Raw genomic sequence first — 12,968 nt, forward strand, 5'->3', positions numbered from 1 at the left:
GCGGGAGCAAAGTGCCACTTCAAAGGCCCGTTCCCACCACATTCCCAGCTCTGTTCTTTGATAAACAACAGAAGGAAAACCCATCCATCAAAAACTCTCCAAAAGGAAATGTCACATTCAAATCCTAACGATACTACTGGGATCAGACAGCTGGCTGATATGCCAAGCTAATTCTAATCGTGGGAAATCTCCAATACGAGATATGTAATAACTATACAAATAATTATAATGATTGTCATAATTCGTTCTCCGTCTGACATGCTTCTATGCTTCTATGCCCATCTATTGGGGCGACAGTGGCTCAGGAGGTAGAGCAGGCGTCTGGCAATCCGGAGGTTCCCGGTTCGATTCCCGCAGCATGTCGATGTGTCCTTGAGCAAGACACTTAACCCCGAATTGCTCCCGATGAGCTGGTTGGCACCTTGCATGGTTGCCTCCGGCGTGAATGTGTGAGTGAATTTGTGAATGAATGGGTAAAAATGTGAGTAACAAATTGTAAAGCGCTTTGGATAAAAGCGCTATATAAAAAAGCAGCCATTTACCACTTGGTTGGAAATGTTCTAACTATACTGGGGTTCATCACAGACGGCAGCGCAGTAGTTAAAATCCTGGATTATGAAAGGTAAAGGTCTGAGGACCGTCCTGTGCTTCAAGAGACTATGTAAGCAGCACCTTTAATGGCATGCTCAGAGTGTCCAGCTACGCGGGACCAGTAAAATGTGGATTTCAGAGTGCAGGGGTGGAGCCCTGTAGTGTCCCAATCTGAAAGCCGGGGTCGTGCTCAATTCACTTCCAATTCAATCTATTGAAAATGTAAAAGAGAGGCGCCCGAATGGCCCCTATGGTGCAACACGGCCGAACCGGGTTCGACTCCCGGACCCGGTGATCTTTGCCGAATGTCTTCCCCGATCTATCTCCTATTCCTCCTCTCTCTCTCTCTCTCTCTCTCTCTCTCTCTACCGGACTGCCCGGTAGCAAAAATCAATAAAGACCTACAAAAACACAACTTGTCCGAAAGGACAAGTAACATTAGAAAATGTCAAAGAGAAACGGCTATTTGTTTGCTAACGACAGAGCGTTCCTCCTCCGATATTTCCTAAAAGGGAACACTATTATGTGTTCTGGGAGATCCCTCCGGCTCCGGGTGACGTCACCGAGAGGAGAACAGACCTCTAGTGAACTGCAGAGACACTACTTCCTCAAGCGTTCCTTCTGCTGGGCCCTACTACTTCCTGTTAGTGTTTAGGACTCAGCGTGGAAAACTAGTATCGGTGCCTCCTTTGCATTCTATTACCCGAGGGCAGGGATGATACACGCGGACACACGTACGCAAATGGCATTCCATCCGACAAGACACCATCATCATCATCATTATCTTCAATCTGGCCGTTTTGGCTGTTGCAACATTATGTAGATGCAACATTATGATTTTTTTTTTATTCACTTGGAAACAGGTCAAACTCTCATCTCGTCAGATTCCCATTCAATACACAGAGAGAGCGAGAGCGAGAGCGAGCGAGAGAGAGAGAGAGAGAGAGAGAGAGAAGGGATAGAGAGAGAGAGAGAGAGAGAGAGAGAGAGAGAGAGAGAGAGAGAGAGAGAGAGAGAGAGAGAGAGAGAGAAGGGATAGAGAGGAGGGAGGGAGGGAGAGAGAGGAGAGATGAGAGAGAGAGAGAGAAGGGATAGAGAGGAGGGAGGGAGAGAGAGAGAGAGAGAGAGAGAGAGAGAGAGAGAGAGAGAGAGAGAGAGGGGGTGGGAGGGATAGAGAGGAGGGAGGGAGGGAGAGAGAGAGAGAGAGAGAGAGAGAGAGAGAGAGAGGGTGGGAGGGATAGAGTGCCCTTTGTGCCTGAGCCAGCGCCTCCAAGTCCTTGTCACAATAACACAAACTTTCCCAAGAGGTTACCACCAGCTGCCACCTATCCTGAGATTTATCCTCACGGCATTCCTCCGTCCCAAACATACACCATGCACAGCTCAGCCCGCAGTGTATGGGACACACACACACACACATGCTGAGCAATATATTAAAATCATATTGATATATTGTGATATGAAAGAAGAATGTAATGTCCATATAAAAAAAGACTACAACGTGGGCATTATAAAAATAAAAAAATATATGAATGTGCATTAGAAATATGCATAAATAAATGTGAGAATGTGAGTGTCATCATAAATCAAAACTAAATAAATAATTTTGAGGTACTGTGAAGATATTTATTTTAATAGTAAAATGTGTATGTAAGCAAGACTTGCGGTCCCTACCATTGTAAACAACAACAACAACAACAACAACAACAACAACAACAACAACAACAACAACAACAACAGTGAAAGAGTAACCACTTCTCCTGAGTTTAAAATGTCTCTCCAAAAACTGCACATTGCACCTTAGAAAAGTGATATTGCCAAGTATACCACAATATGAAAATATGCACACACAAGTTCATAATGGCTGCAGCAAGTGAAGTGGACGTACCCCAGGGTGCTGATGAAGCCGTTGGTTGAGCCCTCTGCATATAGGGAACAGATGTCCCCAATATGCAGGAAGCTGGACATCTTATCCGACATGTCTCACTTTCACTGGGGTTCACCTATAGGATAGGAAAACACAATCAAATCTTACACTGATCTTACACTGATTCACCTAGGAGAGGTAAACACAATCAAATCTTACACTGGGGGTTCACCTAGGAGAGGTAAACACAGTACAAACATACACTGAGGTTAGACACGGTCAAAACATACACTGGGGTTCACCTAGGAGAGGTAAACACGGTCAAAACATACACTGGGGTTCACCTAGGAGAGGTAAACACAGTACAAACATACACTGAGGTTAGACACGGTCAAAACATACACTGGGGTTCACCTAGGAGAGGTAAACACGGTCAAAACATACACTGGGGTTCACCTAGGAGAGGTAAACACAGTACAAACATACACTGAGGTTAGACACGGTCAAAACATACACTGGGGTTCACCTAGGAGAGGTAAACACGGTCAAAACATACACTGGGGTTCACCTAGGAAAGGTAAACACAGTACAAACATACACTGGGGTTCACCTAGGAGAGGTAAACACAGTCAACAACTACACACTCACACTCTGTCAGCTGTACGGCTGCATGAGGTATTTCAGTAACACTTTACCCTCGTCTACATGATGATCCAGGTAGTGATGTTGTGTAACAACTGCAGATAAATCCCTAATTCAACATTCAATATTATCATGTTCATCAGTTCTGAATGTGGAACACAGGGCTGGGCCAGCAGGTAGAGGTCCCTAGCCTGCCTATACACAGCCTGCACACAGGGACAGCAGCATTTGCATAATAGGACCTGGAGGGAACATTCCTTATCTGATGTTACTGTAACCTGCCGGTGGTAGGTTACTGGGGCTGGACAGTTAATGATTAGGGGAGTCGACCACGCATAGAGAGAAATAGCAGGGGGTATGCAGTGCACCTGCAAGAGGTCATCGCCACTACAGCTGAGTGACAAGAGTGGTGACGTATGTCCACCCCTGTATGAAACACCGACTCTCTATTCTGTTCTGTATATGGTGAGGTTGGTTGTGTTTACTGCAGTAGACTATATATACCAGGGATATGACCTATTCAAGCTCAAATGATTATTGTAGCCTATAATAACATGCATTACCATCATACCCCCCCCCCTGATCTACAGGTGGGGGTGAGATGCGCATCTTTCTATGGGCCTTTTTATATTTCGCCAGAACTTAAAAAAAAAAAAAAACAAGTTCAGAGAAATCAGAGTTTTACTTTTCAAAACCTATCCCAGTAGTACTGCCTCGTACAATAAAGCAAAAATTACCCGGACGATCGGTTGTATATTTCGTCAGTCGTTATAAATAAATGTCGACGGGGGGCGCATCACAAATAAATCACACCGACCGAACAAGTTGTTGCCATTCAAGGAGGCAGGCCTTAAAAGAAATGCCGGTAAATCTTCGACCGACAAGAGAAGATGAGTGGAGAAGAGAAGAAGAGAGGAGGAGAGATGACAGTAAAACCGCACAGAGTTGTGCGCCTCAACTTTACCTTCGCCGCTGCGGTCGCCCAGAGTGTCTGCATACAGTGGATGAACTAGGAGAACATTATTGCGGGTGTCTTCCTTTCCATGGCTGTGTGCCGTGATCAAACAGCCGTTATCGACTGTCTGTACTCCGATTTGATTTTTTTGACAGCTCAATTATTATTATCTTCCACGGGCTGTTTGTTACCAGACTCCCAAAGACTGCGTTCAGTTACAACCCGGGCTGCCTGCGCGCTGGCTGTTCCTCTGGCACAGCGCCCAGTCCTGCACACAGATGATGACCACACCGAGCAGCACGCAGGGTGTCTTCTGGGAAATGATGTTTCTTTCTGCTCCGACTGAGGTACTGCTCTTCCGCGTTACATGGAGCTCGTGGAGGGGGGAAAAGCATGGGGAAAAGGAGCAGGTGAATGAATGTTGATTGATTGATTGAAAACTTTATTAACAGATTGCAGAATGGGTACAGTACAGTACAGCTGCGGCATGGTCATGCTGGACCTACAAAAGGCCTTCGACACTGTCAATCACTCCATTCTGATTGACAAGCTAAAAGCTATTGGTTTTGATAGTTTATCAGTGAGCTGGATGCAATCCTACCTGGAGGGGAGAGAACAGATGGTGGAGGTAAACGGTACTCTATCCCCCCCCCTCACAGTGAGCTGTGGTGTTCCACAAGGAAGCATACTAGGACCACTACTGTTCCTAATTTATGCAAATGACATGTCGTCAGCTTGTGATTGCAACTTGTTCTTGTTCGCGGAGGACTCAGCCCTGCTGGTCTCTGACAAGAACAAGTTACAGGTTGAAAAAACCCTCAGCTCAGAACTCGGCAGAATCTGCACCTGGCTCGCTGATAACAAACTATCATTATACCTGGGTAAAACAGAGTCCATTCTCTTCGGATCAAATAACAAACTCAGCAAGACCGACGGCTTCTCAGTTACAGTGGGTGACAATATTGTCACAAGGAAAGATGAAATTACATACCTAGGGTCCATCCTAGAGGCAAATATTTCCTGTGACAAAATGGCATCCAAGGTAATAAAAAAAGTCAACCAACAAACTAGATTCTTGTACCGGATCTCCTCTCTGGTAAACAAGAATACCCTGAAGACTCTGGCAGGAGCACTCATTCAAGGGTACTACGACTATGCTTGCACCTCATGGTACCAAAGCACCTCAAAGGCGCTAAAAACAAGATTACAAACATCACAAAACAAACTGGTCAGACTACTGCTTGACCTTACTCCTAGAACCCACCTCACCCATGCCCACTTTGACTACATAGGATGGCTTAGAGTAGACGACAGAGTACAGTAACTTGCAATGGGCCTGGTCTACAAGATACACTATACGACCAAGGTACCCATGTACATGTCAAAATACTTCCCAAAGGTCAGTGAATACCACGACCACAACACCAGAGGAAGCTCAACAAATCATGTTAAACCCAGATTCGGCTCAAACAAGGGACTAAACACGTTTCGCAATTATGCCACATCAATGTGGAACGCCCTACCCACAGCTGTAGGAATGTGAATCCCTACCCACATTCAAAACCGCTCTAAAAGAGCACCTACGGGAGGCTGCAATTCAAAACTGGCCACCGTAAATGTCCAAACCCCCCACCCCCTCCTAATGTACAGTCTCCTCCCCATATATACACTCTGTCTGGGGGGAGAGAATGGGGGACCCTGATGTAAACAAGACGAAAGTCTTTCTCTGGTCTGCATCCCCTTAACAATTGTGTGTATTGAGCTGTACTGTACTGTACCCATTCTGCAATCTGTTAATAAAGTTTTCAATCAATCAATCAATCAATCAATCAATCAATCAATGTCAGGATCTATGGGTAACAGTACTGTATATTTGCATATCATATGTCACAAATGTAACAGTACTGTATACCTGTATGTCATGTATGTCCCTATGCCATAAATGTCATGATGTCATGTATGTTTATGTCATAAATGTCACTATTGAAAATGGGGGACCCTGATGTAAACAAGACAAACGTCTTTCTCTGGTCTGCTTCCCCTTAACAATTGTATGTATTGAGCCGTACTGTATTGTACACATTATGAAATCTGTTAAATAAAGTTTTCATTAATTCATTCATTCACTAAAACAGTAACCCAGTGTAGCCTATTATTTGACCCAGTTTGATTTTTGTCCAGTGTAATAAAATAATGCGTCGTTCACATTAATTCAACGGGACTAAATAATTGACGTGATTTGATAAACTATTTGTCTAACGTCGCAGAGTTATAATAAGAGCATCATGAATAAATAAACTCACATGTTACAGAAATGAAGGAGTTACATTGTAACCAGCTGACTGGTCACGTGACTGTATGCGGAAGTAATGGGTCTGTGAGCTGCGAGCTGCAACGATGTGGCGTTGCTTTGCGTTGTTTGTTTTCTTCTGGAACTGTACATATCATCCCACGCTATGTCTTCAAGATACACGTGGTGGGCTGACATCGGATCTGCCAGTGCAAACGGACCCCATTCCCGACGCCGCCGCTCCATCAAAACCAGAGGGCTGTGGCTGTCACAACTTGAACAGAGATCATGTGGACATCAAGGAAGGCATGACACTAGAGAGTCCAGCTGTCAAATACTCCAAAACAGCAAATGACATGCCAGAGAATGGGGGACATGAGAAAGAACCAAAAAGTCAGGTAGAATTATTATTATTATTATTATTATTATGATATTTTTTTAAACTTTTGTCGGTTTTGATTGATTGAAAACTTTATTAACAGATTGCAGAATGGGTACAGTACAGTACAGCTCAATACATACAATTGTTAAGGGGATGCAGACCAGAGAAAGACTTTCGTCTTGTTTACATCAGGGTCCTCCTTTTTCAATTCATCATAACATATATGACACACACGACATACAGATAGATAGATAGACAGTAGTCAATAGTACATTTGTCACAACTCTTTATGCATGCATTCGTCTGAGGTTCAATTCATAGTACATGTCCCCTACCTAGGCTATACTCTTACTGGTTACGCTGCTGGCCAGTATGACTTACTACCTATTGTCTTTATACAAGTATCTATGTACATAATAACTACAACTCTGTACATACACATGATTAGCACTATTACTCAGTAGTATTAATTTATATATTTTATACCCAGTTTAATCATCTCCTGTACATTGTATATTACTATTGCACTTTACTGTTGCATTTGCACTCTGCACTCTGGCACTCTTCTTTTCATTGTACTGTACTTATGCTGTATGATGACAATACATTTGAATCGAATCTGAATCGAATCTAATTCCCAGCTGTATCACTTTCTATGGGTCTGTGGTCCTTCTATTTCTGTACTAATACTAAGCTTTCCCCTTGCCTATAAAAAAATTGTAATATTAAAAATGTATTTGTATAGAAACCTTTCTAAAATGTGAACAAAGAGCAAGACCTGAGGCTAATCAACAATAGAGAGGGAAAGAGAAAACAAGGTTACGTACGTTACCTGTAAAAACATCACATAAAACAATCGACAATAAATAAATAAAAGGATATGATTACAGAAGATACATGTTTTTTTTTGGTCTGGCAGCGTGGCTACATGAGTAGAGCTCTGGACTCATGATCGGAAGGTCACCGGTTCGAGTCCCGGTCAAGACCGTTGTCAGAAAGTGGTGTTTGTTGTCCAGCAGGGAGCGCTCTGTCCTCTGGACTTGTCAGTAACAAATGCCCCTGTTAAGGTGATAAGGGACACCATACAACTGTGAGTGCCGTCCTTCGGATGAGACGCTAAACCGAGGTCGTTAAAGAACCCATCGCCTATCGTAAAGAGTAGGGGGTTCCCCGACGTTCCTGGCCAAATTCCCAATCAGGTCTCTGACATCAAGGCCACCTAATCATCCCTTCCCCCCTTAATTGGCTGATATCAATCCCTGTCTCCTGAGCCGTTCAGCCATTGTGTGTAGTGTGATGTGTGCCTGGTGCCAGTGTATGGCAGCCATTGAGCCTGCGTAGCCCAAGGTTGTGTGCTACACAGTGGTGGTGAGGATGTTTGAGTGTCTAGAAAAGCGCGATATAGGGGCGGTTAGGTGGCCGAGCGGAGATTGCGTTCGTCACCAACCCCGGAGACGCTAGGATTCGCCTGTTCGAATCCAGCTCACAGCTCCGGGGTTGTCACCAGCTTGGCTGGCCGTCTGCACTAATACAATTGGCTGTATTAGAGGGTGGGAGAAGCTGGCGGGGTGGGTCCGGGTCGTTGTAAACAGCGACTCCTACAGTTCGGTCGGGGCGCCTGCTAAGCGCGGATAGGACTTGAGGGGGATAGTGTGGTCCTCCCACACGCTACGCCCTCTCGATGAGAATCCGCGCTGCCAGGTGAAAAGAAGCGGTGATTGGCTGGACGTGTGTCGGAGGAAGCACGTGATAGCCTCCACTCTCCCAGATGATCTGACTGTGGGGGGTAAGTGCGCAGCGACCAGGAAGGGACTGGGAATTGGCATACGACTAACATTGGGATGGGAGAAAAATCGGAGGAAAATGGAGGGGGAAAAAGATCAATAAAAAAAAAAAAAAAAAAGCGCGATATAAATGTAATGATCATTCATTCATTAATTTTAAGAAGTGATAAAAGATTGTATGACTAATATGACAGAATATCTGCTTTAAAAAGAGAAAAAAAAGGATGAGACAATGTGTGTGTGTGTGTCCCGTACTGTGTAGATGGTGCTGATTGCTGGTGGAGAGTTTCTGATGGGTACTGACGACCCAGGTATTCCTGCTGACGGTGAGAGTCCTCAGCGCCTGGTCCACCTGGACCCTTTCTACATGGACATCCAGGAAGTCAGCGTCCAACAGTTCCAGAGCTTTGTCAGCGCCACAGGCTACGTCACTGAGGTACGGACGTATCCCGCCAGGGATCACGTCGCGGGAACCTTCCGTAGAGCCATATGAAATCCGTTTTATTTTTTCCCAAATTCCATTTAATTTTTTCCCAAATTCCGTTTTTTCCGTTTTAATATTTCAGAATTCTGTATTTTGCTTTGTACGCTCATTTTACCATCAGAAAAAGTGTCTAATAAGTGGGAATGAATAAATGTCCACAATTTAATAAGATATAACAGTCCATTTAATAGGGCTGTCTTAAATACTTCGTTCGATGGGCATGGGATTCGAATATGAAAATAAAATTTGATTATTAAAAAATATAAAAATATAAATGATATATATATTTTTTTTTGCAAAATCAACTCTGCCTCTCTTTGTTAACTACAACAAGCAATGCTGTTTGTTATTTAAGATGAGGTCGGACTCAACATGACAGATTTGTGTTCATTGTGCTGCTTTTATAAAGCCACAAATGATGGCTTACAATATTTCATGAAAGCAAAGTGTTTTGTTTGTCTAAGATTTAAAAAGGTTTAAACTTTACAGCACTGACAAAGTTGAACAAAGTGCTGTACAAGTCCCACAACATTTATAAAAAAAAAAAAATTATATATATATATATATTTTTTTTTTTTTTTTACAGTTGATTCCATTTTTATTGCTCAATTCCGCGATTCCGTCCGCGATTCCGTGATCGCGGATTTCATATGGCTCTACGGCTTCCGCCTTCGATTGACCAACCTTACCGTGTAGCTCAGGTCTGCAGAGAGCCACAAAACAATACACGGGGTATCTTAAAAAGTCTAAATGTGTAAGGCCTATTACCGTAGGTAGAGAAGGGGGTGGAGCTGATTTATAAATGGTTGATTTAGTTTTTTAGTTAAACCGGTTTTGACTGTGAGATACGAGCTTCTTAAGAGTTCAACCCGGTCGGTCTGAGTCGCTCATTCGCTTTCCAATTCTGTCGCTCGAAGCAAGTTATTCCACTTCTTCCCATCGCTGCACGAATCCGCTTCAAAGTCCTTGACCTGGCATATACCGTGCACCGAAGGGAACGGCTCCCTCCTACCTCCGGTCAATGATCTCTAACTACACACCCTCAAGACCCCTACTCTACATCTTCTTGCCACCTCAGACCCACTCCTATCTGAGCTCCAGGGGGGTCATCAAAGAGAAGCTGGCTATTCTCACAATGGTGGAATGAACTTCCCACCACAGTCAGGACAGCCAAAACCATCCCAATTTTCCATCGTCGACTAAAAACACACTTCTTCAATCGATATCTGAAATGAATTTCTTTTTATAAAACACTAACCTTTGTACCGTCTTTCACTAGTATACACTCTGCTACTAAGGAATCTACCTTGCCTATATTACTACCTACTATGCTAATTTACATTCAAGTCTGTAGCACTCAAGTTCAACACAGCCATAATACAAAACATATCATTATCCATTACTGTATGGTACGGCAACACACCCAAACACACACTACACAGACTAGATAGGATCATAAAAAGGGCATCCAAAATCATCAACTGCAAACTCCCCACCCTGGACTCCATACACAAGCATCACACCATCACACGCGCAAACAAAATCATTAGTGACCCCCTGCACCCAGCTCATCACCTCTTCCAACACCTCCCCTTTGGTAGGAGGTCTAGGTCACTAGGTAGTCGTACTGTGAGGTTCAATAATAGTCAATAAAAGGAACTTTAACTTGAACTTGTTTGACGAACAATGTTACTGACCCTTAGCTGCCAGAGTTGTACCCTTCCTGCTGACTTGTTGTACAGAACTTCTGAGTCGCTTTGGATAAAAGCGTCAGCTAGAGATGACTAGATGTAAATATAAATGTTATTCTCAGTAGCGTATTAGTTCAACTGATTCTAGTTCTAAGCTAGAAAGACAACCCCTTGGCAAAATAATATTTTATAAATTTATGTTTGTTTCATCACACTCAGCGGTTGGATATTCTATTATGAAACTTCCCTTTGAGCCAGAGGCAATATTTGTATCGTTGACTTCAAGACGTTGGCGGAACGAAACACATTTTCAGACTTGCACAATAAGCACGTTGAGTCATTCAGTTAAAATGTTAACGTTATGAACTGAATCGCGGTTGATTGACCTCGTCTTTGTCCCCCCCGTCTTCTGTCTCCTCCATGTGCTTCCAGGCGGAGAGCTTCGGAGACTCGTTTGTGTTCGACGGCCTCTTGAGCGAGACGGTCAAAAGCCGGATCACTCAAGCGGTAAGTATTATCCTGTAGTAGTGGGTGCCCCGCGGTTTAACCTGTGACCTGTGTGTGCGTGCCATTACAACGCAGACACCTGACCCGGCCCTTTTCCCGGCGCGTCAGTGAGCACGGGAGGAGACGACCGACACAGTCCAGAGACCGTCTAAAGGTCTACAGCACGGAGACCGTCTAGAGGTCTACTGAAACATGATCTTTATATTTTAGACACACACCACTGAGAGTTTCTGTCTCTCTCTCCTCCGGTCTACGCTCCTCGGGATAGACGGGGATATTGGGACACACACACACACACGCACACACACACACACACACACACACACCATGTAATCACTCACAGATGGGACATCCAACTCTTGGCGGTTGCCATGGTAACTTGGAGAGCTCGGGGCCAGGGGGAGAAGTTCACACGCTTTATTTTTCAAGTTGGGGCCGCGTTGGTGCTTCCGGCTCCGCGGAGTGATTACTGAACCGTTCCAATGTGCTCCGAATGTGCCACACCTGACCTGTTACACCACAGCGCTGTAGTGAGAAGTCATGGTGAGGATGTTGTTGTTGTTGTTGATGATGATTTGGTTCTTATGTGAATAATAATGATGTCATTCTGAGATCATGTGGTTGCACTGTTTGATGCCGTTTTTCTTTGATGGGAACACCCACATAAACATATAATACCCTGGTCTTTTTTATTTGGCTGAATCAGTCTTGCCTTTGGCATAAATAAACAAAAAATGAACAACGATGCAAGGTTCCTAAAGCTGCACATAAACAGCTGACCTGCCTAAGAATTGCATCACTTTCTAAAAATGCATCCTCTGGCTCATAAAAAATGCAATGGCCGTACGAGGATTATCCCAACGTGTGTCTTCAGAGTTATTTCAGATAGAGGGAGAGTGACCTAGAGGGAGAGGGAGAGTGACCTAGACTAGGGACCTATCTCGAGCCTCGCCCCCGCTTTTTTGTCCAAGGAAGTTGTGATTGGAGGGTCGAGAGGAGAGGGCGGTGGTTTGAGATTAATTCGGAGGTCAATTCTGTCCTTGTTGTCAGGTGGCTGCAGCCCCCTGGTGGCTGCCGGTGAGAGGGGCCGACTGGAGACACCCAGAGGGTCCGGAGTCCAGCATCACAGACAGGTTAGAAGGAGTCCAGCATCACAGACAGGTTAGAAGGAGTCCAGCATCACAGACAGGTTAGAAGGAGTCCAGCATCACAGACAGACAGGTTAGAAGGAGTCTAGCATCACAGACAGACAGGTTAGAAGGAGTCCAGCATCACAGACAGACAGGTTAGAAGGAGACCAGCATCACAGACAGACAGGTTAGAAGGAGACCAGCATCACAGACAGACAGGTTAGAAGGAGACCAGCATCACAGACGGGTTAGAAGGAGTCCAGCATCACAGACAGACAGGTTAGAAGGAGACCAGCATCACAGACAGGTTAGAAGGAGACCAGCATCACAGACAGACAGGTTAGAAGGAGACCAGCATCACAGACAGACAGGTTAGAAGGAGACCAGCATCACAGACAGACAGGTTAGAAGGAGACCAGCATCACAGACAGACAGGTTAGAAGGAGACCAGCATCACAGACGGGTTAGAAGGAGTCCAGCATCACAGACAGACAGGTTAGAAGGAGACCAGCATCACAGACAGACAGGTTAGAAGGAGTCCAGCATCACAGACAGACAGGTTAGAAGGAGTCCAGCATCACAGACAGACGGGTTAGAAGGAGTCCAGCATCACAGACAGACAGGTTAGAAGGAGACCAGCATCAC

The 12,968-nt window shown here is 44.6% G+C and overlaps 2 protein-coding genes across 4 annotated transcripts in view; one reads left to right on the forward strand and one right to left on the reverse strand.

The window, feature by feature from the left end:
* Positions 1-4,275, reverse strand: part of LOC311229533 (inositol 1,4,5-trisphosphate-gated calcium channel ITPR1-like) — a 323,615-nt gene extending 319,340 nt beyond the window's left edge. Inside the window, 2 exon segments of the mRNA XM_084315609.1 lie at positions 2,480-2,594; positions 4,065-4,275. Coding sequence (XP_084171735.1) covers positions 2,480-2,571 — 92 coding nt within the window. The 5' untranslated portion in view covers positions 2,572-2,594; positions 4,065-4,275.
* A 38-nt stretch (positions 4,276-4,313) lies between these two features.
* The window catches only part of sumf1 (sulfatase modifying factor 1), a 46,576-nt gene continuing 37,921 nt past the window's right edge, over positions 4,314-12,968 (forward strand). For 2 of the 3 annotated variants that reach the window (XM_084316207.1, XM_084316209.1), the window contains exons 1-4: positions 6,441-6,743; positions 8,774-8,947; positions 11,119-11,193; positions 12,244-12,326. In XM_084316207.1, coding sequence (XP_084172333.1) covers positions 6,453-6,743; positions 8,774-8,947; positions 11,119-11,193; positions 12,244-12,326 — 623 coding nt within the window. In that variant the 5' untranslated portion in view covers positions 6,441-6,452. Of the gene's footprint in view, positions 4,403-6,440; positions 6,744-8,773; positions 8,948-11,118; positions 11,194-12,243; positions 12,327-12,968 lie in introns of those variants that run through there. The other variant, XM_084316208.1, reaches the window with a different exon arrangement.

This window comes from Notolepis coatsorum (genome assembly GCF_963971535.1).
Source record: "Notolepis coatsorum genome assembly, chromosome: 6".
In the NCBI taxonomy this organism is placed as follows: Eukaryota; Metazoa; Chordata; class Actinopteri; order Aulopiformes; family Paralepididae; genus Notolepis; species Notolepis coatsorum.